This window comes from Molossus molossus, unplaced genomic scaffold, assembly GCF_014108415.1.
Source record: "Molossus molossus isolate mMolMol1 unplaced genomic scaffold, mMolMol1.p scaffold_m16_p_1, whole genome shotgun sequence".
Lineage (NCBI taxonomy): Eukaryota > Metazoa > Chordata > Mammalia > Chiroptera > Molossidae > Molossus > Molossus molossus.
In genome coordinates this window covers 225,515,216-225,529,458 of record NW_023425344.1, presented here as the reverse complement: position 1 = coordinate 225,529,458, position 14,243 = coordinate 225,515,216, and the positions used below count along the sequence as shown (strand labels likewise).

Sequence of the window (14,243 nt, the reverse complement as noted above, 5' to 3'; positions counted from 1 at the left end):
GGGAAGTAATGGATGGAACTGGACGTACAGAGCAGGTGATGACGAAGATGGGGAGACAGTGTTAGGCTCCAGGGAAAACAGACAGTGAGGGATGGCTGCAGTGACCAGTCAAGGGAAACTGAGGCATGGGATGCAAAGCAACATGGGATAGTGATCATCATTCCTGCTTTAGAAATACAATTTAAAAAGTGCTAAAACAGTCTGGCCGGTGTGGCTCAGTGGTTGAGCATCGACCCATGCACCAAGAGGTCGCTGGTTCGATTCCTAGTCAGGGCACATGCCCAAGTTGTGGGCCCATCCCCAGTGGGGGGCATGCAGGAGGCGGCCAATCAATGTTCTCTCTCATTGATGTTTCTATCTCTTTCTCCCTCTCCCTTCCTCTCTCAAAAAAAGAAATAAATAAATAAAAGGAAAAAAAAGTGCTAAAACACTCCTTAGGAAATCAGGGCCTCTAAATGGGAAGGAATCTGGGAACTGCATGTGGAAAGGGGTGAACCGGAGAGTATGCCGGCACCCCCTTGGGTACGTGCTATTTCTAAATGATGCTGCATAAACGGGAGCCGGACAGGAAGAGGGTCCGAGTAGGGGGGGAAATGAAAGCAGAGCAGCATTGCAGAAAAGGAAGAAGGATGTTTAGTTCTCATTAACTCATTAATATAATTTGTTTTCCACATTGTAGAAGGTGGGGGAGGAGGGGGATATAAAAAAAGAACTACTTAATTGCCGGTCACTCAGAGAAAAATATGATCAACAGAGACTCTCAGAATGGGTGGAGGGATGTGAAGGTGAATTTGGCCAGGATAGCGGCCCCTCTAGACCATGCTCTGAATACGATCACCTGGCTACACTGTTACCTCTGATCTTTCCTTGTCTGTCACCTGAGATGGGCGGGGAGAAAGGAGAAGCAAGGACTCCGAGGTGTCTGGAATCACATAAAAGCAAAGTTGTAATGACCTCTTTGGCTCCCCCCCCCCCCCCCGAGAAACTATCATTAGACATGAAGTTCACGGATTTCTATCACCCTAGCAGGTTTTTAATAGACCCTTAGGGTATGCAGCCCCTTGCTGTCTTATGTCATTTTATTAATTACATTTCATGATCACAGAGGGTCAGGAGGCAGAGGGAACAGCAGCGATCTCGAGATGGGCAAGATGATAAGAAGTCAATTCAGCCGTGAGCTGTGACGCACACACGGCCCGCGGCGCAGCGTGAGGACGAGCCGAGCACCTGAGCAGATGCACAAGGACACGGCTTGATCTGTCCCGTGTGTGGCCGCGTGGTGTGATTCCCCAGCGACCTTGAGGGAAGTCTCTGGGGACACCCAGGAAAACACAGAGACTTTCCAGAACATTTGGAACGAAAACGTAGACTTTTACTTTCTCAAAGCTGGCTTGTCAAGTGCCGTAGGGCTTCGGGGAATATAAGAAGGGGTCCTTGAGGACCCTCACAAAGAAAAGGAAGACCTTTTATTTGGCAACTTCAACTGTTGAGAGAACACAGGTGAGGTAAGTGACCAAAAGGGCCTCTTTCTACAATGAAATAAACTCTATGCCTCAAGGCTCACTGCCTGTAATTAGGAAGAGCGCACCTCTCAGAGAAGACTTGTGCGTTAGGATCAAGGCTAAGGAACTTGGTTATTGGATTTTCCTAGTGTGGCAGATCAATGTAAAAAAAATGAAGTCTGTTTCCCTAGCCCTTGAATCTGGTCTGGGCTGTGACTTGCTTAAGCCAATAAAATGCAGCAGAAGTGACTGAGAGCCAGTTCCAAGCCTCAGGAGGCTGGACAAGCCTCTGCTCTCTCTCTTGGAACCCTGCTACCCCATGTGAAGAAGGTCAAACTAGCCTGCTGGAGGATGAGAGACCATGCGAGGAGAGCCCAGCTGTCCCAGATGAGGTCATTCTAAACCAGCTGAAGCCAAACACATGAGAGAGCCCAGCCCAGATCACAGAGCTGCCTGCTCAGTGCACAGACACCAGGGGGAGGCGACAGAGGTAGCTGGTGCGCGCGCACACACGAGCCGCAGAGTTGCCTGCTGTTTGAAGCCACTACGGTTTTGAGGTCTTTTGTTACGAGGCAATAGCTAACCGATACATGTGATCTGCCACGGATTGGGGAGGAGAAAGGGCTACTGGAGACAAATATGTTGACAGGAATAAGAAAACAAACCAAAAACTAAAAAGCAGGAACAGACTCAAAGAACATGATGTCCTGGGGCCATTTAGGGAAAGAGAAGCAGCTGGTGGCACTTGATCAGACTCTGACCACTGACAAAGTTTTAAGATACAGTGTAAGAGCACGGACCCCAAGTCATCCAGAAGAAGTAACTGAAATGTGTGTCCTTTCTTTCAGAAGACAAGCGCATGAACTATATTGAAGACAGATTCTCATTTTATTTTATTTTATTTTTTATCCTCACCCGAGGACATTTTTCCATTTTTTGTTCAGGTAGAGTGGGAGGGAGAGAGAGGAACAGAGAGAGAGAGAGAGAAACATCGATGTGAAAGGGACACATCGAGTGGCTGCCACCCGCACAACCGACCAGGGCCGGGGACAAACTGCAACCGAGGTACGTGCCCCTAGCGGGAACCGAACCCGGGTCTCTCAGGACCGCAGGCCGACGCTCTAACCGTTGAGCCAAACCGGCCAGGGCCAGATTCTCATTTTAAATAGTTAAAATAAAAAGCTTAGGGTGTTCAGTGTCATTTATCTGGAGAATTCAGGTGTGTGTACAGGGACCGTATCACCTGAAGCAAAAACTAGTTAATATCTCAGACTGGCTTTTGTACTGTTTCCAGGGATAAAAGGCAGCTTAGGACATGAAGTTTGGTTGCCATGATGTTGGCATTCATGGGGACAATGGGACAATAGCTGACACTGAGATGACTGGAGAATATCTGTGCAGAAGGGCCAGCCCCTTCATGCACGGCCCCCCCGCCCCCCAAGGCACCACAATGGTGCCACAGGAGCAGCCTAAGGAGACAGCGTGGACGACAGGGCCAGCCTTAGGCAGTAGGCAGGCTCTCTGCCGAAGACTGAGAAGAAAGAGGGAGGGAAGAACTACCTCCGCACAAAAATGCCTCCCGCAGGGCCGGCCTCACTCCTGGGCCTGCCCTTTGCTCCTCTGAACACCACACACCCAGGTCATTCCATCCCACGCACTCGGGTTTGCTCCGTTCCAGAGCACCGTTTGGCACCACACTGAAATAATAATCGTTTACGTTCACTGTGTGTGCAGTTAGTGCCGAGACCTGGACCACGCTCACCCATGGATGAACTCATTAACCCTGTAAGTTAAGTGCTACTGCTCTCTCCCCTTTAAAGAGGCAGGATCCAAACCCAATGGCTGGCTCCACCCCCACCCCCTGAATTGTCCGTTCTGCCTTTCGTTTAGTTTCCTTATTCCCTTCCTGGCGGGGCCTGGCTGCACCCTTTGACCCAACCCGGACTCTGGCCTTTTTAGAACTGGACTTTTGGTCACCAGCCCTCCCACCTCTCCCAAGATCAGTGCTCAGGGAGCTAAGAGAAAAACAGGGTGCACCTGTTCTCAGGGGGATGCCGTCTTTTACCTGATGGCTTCTGGCTAGTGACCACCGCTCACCAGGAGCAGGCCTGGGAGAACAGATCGGGCACGGGAACGTGTGCCCACCTGAGACAGCTCAGCTTTCACCTCTGGAGCTGAGCAGTCGAACCCCAGGCCAGCTGCCAGTGCCACCTCCCTGCCCCCACCCCGCAGAGCCCCTGACAGGCCAAGGCTCCAGGCTGCTTTATCTCCTGCGAACACCGGCTCCTCTCCCTCCTCCTCTCTATCTGGGAGTTTCCTTGTGGCTAATGAAAAACCCTTGTGTCACATTGAAAAGTTGCCAGTTATTGCTGCTGGGAATAAAATCCAGTCTCTGCTGGGCGGAGACACAGGACAGCTTCCAACTGCGGAGGGAGGAGCGGCTGGTTGGAAGAACCTCCTGGAGGTGAGCAGCCTCTCAAGCATAATGAGGTGGCACCAGGTGGGGCCCCTCTGCATGGCCTGAAAACAAACAAACAAGGGCCCTGCCAGGTCCCCTCCCCCACCTCAGCTGTCTCTCTTCCCTACTGCCCCCAGCCCCCAGCCCCGGAGGGCCGCCCTCAGGCAGACTGGGTCAGGCTCCTTCCTCAGGCCAGGATAAGACAAAGCTGGTGTCCCTGCTGAGGTGAGCTCTCAGGTCAGTCTACGTGGTGGACAATGGCTTCTGAGCTCTCAGGTCAGTCCACGTGGTGGACAATGGCTTCACCAAATCCTCAGCTTCCTTAGAGCTACCTGGAGCCACGGAACCCGAATCCCCAGAGCTAGGGTTTGGGGATCTCCATCTTCACCCCCACCCCCACCTGGATCATCATGCTCACTACCACTGGACCCGAGCGACTGGCCCCAGGGAAAGATGCGCCCCCGCACACTCTCCCGAGAGGGCAGACGCTGGAGTGCCCCGTGAAGGCCAGCACTGCGGGCCCCACCCTCCCAGTATAGCAGGACGGCCATTCCTGTCCCTTGTTCACAGAGAAAAAGGCTCCAGTTCCTCACACCAGGGGAATCGAGGTCACCCCAGCTGCGTCACTCACCAGTACTCTTCTGGGACAAAGGCAACCACAGTGAGATCTAGAAAGCAGTTTTAGAGCTGGGTACTCCAAAGCTCAAAGCCACCCCCCCCCCGTTATGATAGTGGGGTGCGGTGGTTCCAGAGCCTACAGAGGCCGTGGAAATAATGACTCCCCCACAATTGTGTCTTGGTGTGCACTGAGCTCCGGCCAGGGCTACCTCCTGCAGCATTTGCATTAGTGATTCTTGATTTGCCCTCCCGGGGATATCTGGCGATGTCTGCAGACATGCTTGATTGTCACAACTGAGAGGTAGGGTTTTGGCATTTAGTGGACAAAGGACAGGGATGCCGCTAAATGTCCTGTAATGCACAGGACAGCCTCCGGCAACAAAGCAGTGCTCAGCTCAGAATGTCCACAGTGACACCACTGAGCAACCCTGGGAGAGATACACGACACCATCAAAGACAGGAGCCCGGGTCTGGGTTGGTCCTTGGCCACCTGAAGGCAGAGCGCTGATTCAGGTTTTGGGTTTTGGAGTAAGGTGTCGTTAGTCTCGACCTGTCATTTATCCAGAAGGAAGGGACCAGCAGAGACAGGATACAGGTTGAACACACGTCCAGCCCCCTGTGTGAGCTGGGCGTAAAGACCCGTTGTACTCTGATATCCAATAAACACTAGGACCCCACATAAGCCCTCCATCCTTCAGACACTGGTCATCGCTTTCGCAACAGCACATAGACAAAAAAATGTTCAGTGTTCAGGCTGCCTGATCAGATTGACTTCATACAGATTCCCCAGGTGGTCTTGTCTCTTCACTGTGAGTTGAAAAAGAGACCATTTAGTTGACAAAATTGTGTCTCCCACGAGCTAACAGGGTGGAACCGCTGCTGGTGCAGACCCGCACCTCGGCTGCGGAAGCCGGGCTGTGGGCGCCACGCGCTTTACCATCGATTTGATGCAGTTCAGGGGCTGGAGGTGTGGGGAGGCGGAACGCCTCGCGACGGTCGGGTCCCCTCCTGCTTGCTTGGCTAGCACGCAATCTCTTTCTCCCTATAAAGTGAATCTGGGCATTTTATGGCTGAAAAGGGAGCCATTCCATTTAAATTAATCAAGGGACTGAAGGCAAAGGTGCATTATGGAGCTTTTAAGGACATTGACCTTGAATGACAAGGTCCCGTGGGCTCCCCTGAAAAGCTTTAGCAACAGAACACTTCTTGACATCACTCAGGGGAGGTCTGCCGGCTTGGTTGTGACTTCGGCCTCTGCTTTTCTGCCATGTTTCAGGAACGCCTCTTGGCCTGGGACACCCTTATTAGCCATAACCCCCCAACATTTCTCCTTTGCTCAATGAGAAGAAAGCAGTCATTTTACTGAGGGGAAACATACCTTTCAGCCACTTTCGACATTTTTAAACAATGTCTGTCAATCTGTGCATTCAAAAACGTTATCTGGGGAACGACAGAACAGAGGTGTTAGGACCGAACTCGAACCCCCCCCCCCCCCCCCATTCACCCTGGGAACCCAAATCCTGTATTTCCATCAGATCCTAACACCTGCTCTGGACAGACTTGAACCCTCCGGCAACCACTTGGTCTTTTGAAAGTTCCCAGGGCCGCCAGGATTCACAGTGGAGCCCATGTCACGTACTCTCCAGTGCTGTGCTATAGCTTAGGTCCTGACTCCCCAAAGCGATCACAAACCCAAAGGCAGTATATACTCCACAAAGCTTAGCAGCAGCATGGACAGGCAATACACACACCGTAACACCTGGCCAGTGACCTTCCTCTGCACACCTTCCACACCTACATCACACCCGTGTGCTCGGTGCTCTTGACTAGAATCATTAAATAGCTGCTTACGTACATCTGTTTCCTCTTCCCCACCCAATAAGAAACTTGTCCAGGGCAGGCACCTAGCAGTCTACTACTTAGTGTTCCCCCACCCAGAAGCCAATAAAGCATAATATAAGGAGTAGACTCTGAAGTTACTTAATTATCAGAGAACCCCAGAAAGGCATAATGTAATTAGCTACTGTCTCCTGACGTGGGTTGACCCGTTAATTCCTCATCGTGAACTAAGATGACACTGAATCAAATAATGCTGAAATGGCGTTGGGGGTGGAGCTTGCTTTGTTCATGAACTTTCCTTTTGTGTCACTTCCTCAGGAAGCACATTACAGTTTTAAGGACCCTGTAACACGAGTCCCTCTCTGCTCCAGCTCCCGTGGAGACCAGACTATAGCAGTCACCCCACGGCGCTGGGATGACTCGTTCACGTCCTTCTTCCTCCCTGCTGGAGGGCCCTGCAGAGAACCCCCCTCACGCCTCCACGGGTTGTTCACACACAGCGCTCAAGGGTTCGAGCTGTTCCCCTGTGGTTTCCAGGATCTGGAAGCCCCTCCGCTCTCAGAGGGGAAACTGAGAGGTTTTCAAACGGGCCAGGTCTCCTGGGAGGGCAGGGGTCCTTCACTCACCTGTTTCCGGATGTCCTCTTTCGTAGTCTTCCTGACTGGCTGGCTGGGGATGTGCACGGGGCTCTGCGACTGGGACTCGTCGGCCACGCCATACACTGACTGGAGAGGAAGCCAGAGCACAGAATCACGCACCTCGGAGTCGAAGGGGCCTTACGGGCGAGCTAGCTCAACCACTCAGCCGGTTTCCAGTCTCCTCTCGGACACCCCAACAACGAATGAGCAGCCTCTGCTTGAACTCCTCCAGGGAGGGAGCCTTGTCTCTGAGGCAGCCCTGTCCTATCTGTGGCCACCACTGCTAGAAAATCCTTCCTCTCACAGCTGAAACGGTCCCCTTGTATATCAGTGTTTCTCCCAACATGGTCCGTAGGCCATCTTCAGAGTTATCTGGGTCTATTGGTAAGATGCACTTGGCTGAGCCCACATGGACCTACTGAGTCAGAATCTTTGTGGGCGGGGCTTATGAATCTGCACTTTGTCAAATGGCCCAGGAGATTCTGAGACACAGGAAGGTTAACAGCTGCTGAAGACTAGATTCTCCGTTGGCCTGCAGATGGCACACCCATCTGGTAAACCCGAGATGGCAGGGTTGCAGATTTTTTGCTTTAAACTAAATAGTTTTCTGGCCTCAGTTTCTCCACATGCCCACAGCTATGGCTATTTTTTAAGCTGTCCCTTGTGTTAGAGTCAGATTAAAGACAACTTTTGCGTCGGGAGAGAAACAAAGCCCCAAAGGTACACAGAGCACAGCTGAAATCAAGAAGGGGCCAGCGAGGTAGCTGAGGGCTCCATGAAGTTCTGGGACGCGATTCTAACACAATTAGGGGGCCCTCAAAGATTAAATGAGGCCGTTTTAAGATTAACATTAGAAAACATACTACAGTGAGTGGGTACCACTATCTCAGTGAAGACTGAGCTATGTAAGTAGATTCAGGAAGCTGATGTGTAGGTCATGCCACATACATATGAGAGAAGGAGAGGATTGGCCGCCCGGGGACACATCTCTGACCTTTCGGAATAAAGAGTCTGGAGGACAGATGTGTTCTCCCACAACATGGTCCCCGTGCTGCTGTGACGGAGGGATGCTCCAACTGTGAGGCAGGCTGGGGGTGGCACCCTTGGGTGTGCCATGGCCACTGCCCCCTCGGGACAGTGACCACAGTGATCCTCAGCTCATTCACAGTTGGGCAAGATGGTGATTCGAGTTTGGATGACCTCCCTATACCAAAATACCTTCAAATCACTAAGCTCACTTTCAGCGGTAGGATTTCCACACTTTTTGTGCCGTTAGTTTGCTTTCCTCCCGCCTCCTCCCCTTAGCCCACTGCCGTTTGCCCTTGAGGCCCCGCGTACGTGAGCTAGCTTCAGAAGCCCTGGGGAAGCCGTCTGGGCCTCCGCCTGGAGCTGCGGAACCACCGATGCAGCCCTCCCGGCACTGCCCACTGCCCGTTGGCTCCTCTCATCCTGGCCAGGCCGCCAGCGTGGGGAAGACCTACTTCAGCAGCGAGAAACTTGCTAAGCACACATCAGCCACTCCACAAATATTTGCAGAATAAATGAATGAAATGGTTTCAAGGGACGAAATGGGGGTAGAATTCACAAATAGCGAGTTATTGTTTGGACAGTAGCAGAAAGGAAAGGGCCATTCACATCAAGCATTTTTAATTCAGCTAAACGAGCGAACCTTTTTAACCTTTTGCGGGTTCTTCAAACGCCGACATTTTCTGATATCCATTTCTGTGGTGTTCACGCAGCCTGGCTGAGAAATAAAAACCATCACATAAATTACCGAGTGAAAATCATCCTTCCAATTCAGGCCAAGTGACACCATCAGAACCGATTTTTTTTTTTTTTTTTTGTTCAGGTAGAGTGGGAGGGAGAGAGAGGAACAGAGAGAGAGAGAGAGAAACATCGATGTGAAGAAACACATCGAGTGGCTGCCACCCACACGACTGACCAGAGCCGGGGACAAACTGCAACCAAGGTACATGCCCTTAGCGGGAACCGAACCCGGGTCTCTCAGGACCGCAGGCTGGTGCTCTAACCGCTGAGCCAAACTGGCCAGGGCGGTCAGAACCGATCTTTATCTTTCCCATGACCTATAATGCAGGATTATCTCCGTTTTGCCATTTATAATTTTTACAAAGATGTTATGTGTCCCTCTATAGAGTTCTCATATGAGGTATAAAAGCTTATACTATCTCAGGATGATATGTAGGGGGTCTAGTGTCCAATTCATAAGAGCAGACTTATTATTTGAAGTGACAGGGTCGCTTCAGTCACAGTCCTTGTTATTTCACACATCTTACCGACTGAAACGCTCCAGTATCGGGCTGGGGAATTATTTCCTTAGTTATGCTCTCAACCAGCTTTTAGGAAGGCTGAAATAGTTCATTCATTTTAGTTCCATTTCATGAGGGAAATGCAAGGTGTGTTTTAATAATATGAGATTAGAAGCACGGTCAAATGTCATGGATTTTGTACTTGTGAATCTGCCTACCTGCTAAAACTTATCGATAACCCCTAAGTCAATACTTGTGGTGCAGTCATGGGCATTTACAGAGCAACAGAAAATTTGAGTTGTCCAATGTGGGTGTTCCCAGCTAAGGTTGACGAAGGTGATACTCTGCCTTCTTGTTTCAACTTTTCATACTGTAAATAAGTGTCCTTTTCAAGCTGTATTTAGTGCCAATATATGCACATTTCTGTAGTTATTTTGTTGGTGATTTTGCTGTTTAAAACAGCCCCCATGCCCGGCTGGTGTGGCTCAGTGGTTGAGTATCAACCCATGCACCAAGAGGTCACCGGTTCAATCCCAGTCAGGACACATGCCCAGGTTGTGACCCAAATCCCCAGTGTGGGGCATGTAGGAGGCAGCCAATCGATGTTCTTGTTTATCCATGTTCCTATCTCTCTCTCTTTCTCTCCTTTCCTCTCTCTCTAAAATCAATGAAATAAAATAAAATAAAACGGCCCCAAACATAGCGTTGTCTAGTGTTCCCAAGTGCCAGAGGTCACGCTGTGCCTTATGGAGAAAATGTGTGGGGGATGAGTTTCATTCTGGCACGAGACACAGTGCTGGTGGCCGTGACTTCAATCTTAATGAATTAACAATGTACAGTAAGGTGTCTTTAAACAGAAGCACCCATTAAACAAGGCGAGGCTCTGATCTGTCGACACAATGGCTCAAGGCAGTAGGTCAGCAATGGTTCAGGGTTTGGGGCCCACCAGGGACGTAACCGTGAATAACAAGAATCGGCTGCAGTTGGAATAGAATGCTCTAAGGGTTAGAGCTGAATAACAGTACATGTGGGGATTGCTTACTTGGGACTGTAAACTTCCGGGGCCCACAGGTCCCAGGTGGAATTCCCACAGCTCCCCATTTCCAATTTCCTATTTGCATGGGTGGATAATTCATGCAACGTAGAAGTGGCTTACATTCCAGGAAATCTACCGGGATTCTATGAATGAGTGGCAAACCCATTGCACAAAGCTTGACAGTTTTCTCAAGACGGAGACACCTGGTGGCTAAAGGTGGTCATGTCTTTCCGGCGAAGGGAGCGGGGAACAAGAAAACCCAGACACCCAGCAGGGTGTTCTCACCACTGGCCTGTGGACGTCCCAAAAGGCCCGTTCTTGACTATCCAAAATCTTCCTTTCTGTCTTGTCCTTTTTCCGGTCAATCCTGAAAGAGCAAAGGAAGGAAGTCAGAGGCTTTGTGTTCGTCTTCCCTGTTCAAGGGCACCCGTGTGGCCCCGCTCTGCGCAGAGCTGTGACCCGTGGGTGGACAGCCCCCCGAGGAAACCTCAGGAAGTCCACGTACGGTGAGGGAACGTGTTTTAGGTTAGACTGCAAACTCCCACACGTGTGTAGCGACCATGGCGGGCCCAGGGGAGCGCAGGAACGCATCTATCCATTTGAAAGAGTAAGATTTGGATTATTAAGAATCATCCATTGGCGTGTCCCACCCCATCAAAGTGGATACTGTATATTCAAATTATAGGAAGGATAACCACAGGCTTGCATTGTTTCATCCTCAAATTTTAACATTTGCTTTAGATTTAGAGTCAGTAGAAATGTCTTGAAAATGCTGCAATTATGTGTCTTAAGAGTCCCTTAAACAGGCTGGCTTTCTGAACGCAGAGGGACAGCCCTGGCGTGTGACAGGATTCAGAGGGCCAGTATCACAGGCCTCTGTCGGGGGCACAGGCTGCAAGAGGGATATTTCAGGTGACAAAGACAGATTCTATGTTTCCATCAGGAACACAGATAAGAGGCTTTTAGACACAAAAAAGCCTGTACTGCTTCATATTATCTCTCTAAGCAAAAAGTAACTCAGATTAATTGCCACGTAACTTCTGGTTCTTGGCCCCTTTGGGAGCACTTTAGTTTATTGGACTGAAATAAACCCAGAATCACCCTGTGATTTTTGTGATAATTATTGTGTACTTAAATGGCCCACCATTATAATGTAATCACAGTTCATCAAAAAGTAATCAAGGAATGCCATATATATACAAAGCGACAATCTCCCCTCCTTTTATAATACGCAAGGCTGTGTGATTCTGAAAGTAAAATTAATGCTCCTCTTTGCTTCTGGGTGCTTCTGAGTACACATGCTCAATCCTGCCTCCCCACCCATCACCCACCCTCCTGCTTTCTCCTTCCCAGGGGCCTGCGCTCCTCCTGCTGCAGCTCAGCACCCACTGCCTGGGGCCCACCTCCCTCGGGGACTGCTGGGAGCATGGGGTGGACAGCAGAGGCTGGAACCACGGCCGGGAGGAAGGCAGCCGAGGGAGGTGAGAATCATGGCACCATGCAGGCCACTGGGTACAGTGACCTCAGGTCGTTTTCAACCATGCTCGTGACCAGTGCTCACCCCCCCCCCCAGCCTGAGCTTGACCCTAGGCGATGGACTGTGACACTTCCCCAGGGGACACAAGGGGATCCCCTGCAGACCCCACGGGGGTCCCTGCTCAGGTGCAAGTGGTGCCCAGAGAAAAGGGATTCACCTTCTTCCAGCTCAGCATCCTTTCCCTCCCCTCCTCTGACCTAATTCTTTTGTGAACCCTCCTGGCTAAGCCATGGACCACTGCTGGAAAGGGCAAGACGGAAGCCAACTGGGCAAGTCCATGTTGGTGGGCTGGGGGACACTCACTGGCCACTTCTCCTGTTTCCTTAGAGAGGAGGGAATTTCCACTATGCGCCCTGAGAGGGGAAAACACTCCCACTGTTCTCCTTCCTTCATCTCTTGTCCTCCGGGGGAGGAAGGGTGACGGCTTAGTGGAGGATGTGAACGAAGAAATCGAGAAAGCTCAGGCTGGTTCTCTCCGAATGCCTGTTCTCAGCAGGCAATGAGCTGACGGGGTCAACTCGGCCCTGGGGGCGCCCCCAGGCATGCACCCCAGGTACGCAGCTCAGCCCAGGGTGGGTGATTTTAATTCCAGCGTAGAAATCAGTAATAATCTGACATTTTGGATTCCAAATGTCTGGCTTGTGTGCCTTATTTTTTATTGGTTCTGAACCTCTGTGGGGAGGGCTGAAGGGCTAACCGCTGGCCTCCCTAAAACTCCACCACGTTTCCTATGTGGACAAAATCTCCAGATCTGCAGGCAGAGTCGGTCTGATCTTTCCCAGCCTCTGAGCACAGAAGAATTGAAAACCTCTTTGGGGAATAAATACTCTTCTCATAACCAGAGTTCTACATTTGGGAGGAAAGCCAAAGTGGAATAAACACTTCTGAAATTATTTTAGATGCCATTGGTTACAAAGATGACCTTGATTTCTACTCAGTTGCTCTCAGAGACGACAGTGACTAACCACAGCCGGCCAGCTGTGGAAGGAAACCTCACTTTGGCAGCCCCACACCCACACCCCCTGCAAACTCCAGGTATTTCCTGTCTTTGCAGGGTCTCTAGTAAGTTCACCTACTTTACTTGGGCTTCTGCTTGCATAAAGATGAATTCCCACTTCCTTGCAAAGGCCCTCTGGAGTCTCGCTAAGTTTTCCTAATGAGAAATGAAAATGAACAAGAAAGCATTAATCATCATGAGTCTGCACATCGATACTGATGCTTATTATAGGGCAGCCATCTATTTCGGTTACTCCCAACAAAATAGCGGGGCCCCACTTTAAATCCACTGGACATGAACCCGATTTGACTTTGCACCAGAGGCTGCTGTACAGAGCAGAGCTATTAATATTCATTTACACACCCGTTAAGTCTGAAATCTCTGTGGTTCGCCTGATTCCTCTCTTCTTATGTGTTTTACAAGAACAGAACTCATGCAGACTTGTCGTAAAGGCTGCTGAAGGTGAGGAGAATGGTCTGTGGCTATGCGTGCAGGATTTGGGGAAGGCATAAGGGGGTCTCTGCAACCTACTGGACAATTTCGAGAGCTAAACTAAGAATGCGAGACTCGTCTCCCAGAAGAGGTCTTGGAAGAAGGCAGGAAATTAGAACCCAGAGGACTTGGCATTCATGTCTTTGAAAGTCCAGACTCAATAGTGGGGAAAAGGAGTATCTATGTTTGTGATGTTCATGAAAGAAAACTTCAAAACAGAAAGAAAAGGCATCCAAGGTTGCCTTTGGAAGAAGAGGGGCCCTGGCTGGTTTTGCTCAGTGGTTAGAGCATCAGTCTGTGGACCAGAAAGTCCCGGGTTTGGTTCCCGCTAAGGGCATGTACCTCAGTTGCAGTTTGTCCCTGGCCCCGGTTGGGGTCGTGTGGGTGGCAACCAGTCGATGTGTCTCTCTCGTGTCAATGTTTCTCTCTCTCTTCCTCCCACCCCCTCTCTCCTGCTCTATCTGAAGATAAATGCAAAAATGTTCTTGGGTGAGGATGAAAAAAAAAGAGGAAGAGGGAAGAAGCCTTTTCTCTAAGTCTGTAGACTTACCTAGTGGCACAAGAGGACAGTGAGGAGGGGGGTTGACAGGTGCCCTAATGATCTGCCTAATTCTGATGGAATGCAAGGCTGGAGCCCACATTATGCTGTGTGTTTTCATAGAGCTCATGCCAACACTAATTGATTACCCTCATTAGTGGATTATTAATATAAAAGGGGCCTCAGTTGACGATCAACACATGTAAACTCAGTTATTATTAAGGCTTGGTGTACAAGTACCTCCACAAAACTGTCCTTTTGATTGTTCCATTATTTATAAAAAGCAATGGTAATGCCTAAATGTCACTCAATCAGGGAGTA

At 50.2% G+C, this 14,243-nt stretch overlaps 1 protein-coding gene across 2 annotated transcripts in view; it reads right to left on the bottom strand.

The window, feature by feature from the left end:
* The window catches only part of RGS6 (regulator of G protein signaling 6), a 492,828-nt gene that overhangs the window by 68,378 nt on the left and 410,207 nt on the right, over positions 1-14,243 (bottom strand). For both annotated transcript variants that reach the window (XM_036258184.1, XM_036258187.1), the window contains exons 8-12: positions 12,972-13,048; positions 10,644-10,725; positions 8,725-8,799; positions 7,044-7,142; positions 5,957-6,018 (exon numbers count right to left, since the gene is read on the bottom strand). In XM_036258184.1, the coding sequence (XP_036114077.1) occupies positions 5,957-6,018; positions 7,044-7,142; positions 8,725-8,799; positions 10,644-10,725; positions 12,972-13,048 (395 nt within the window). The remainder of the gene's footprint in view (positions 1-5,956; positions 6,019-7,043; positions 7,143-8,724; positions 8,800-10,643; positions 10,726-12,971; positions 13,049-14,243) is intronic.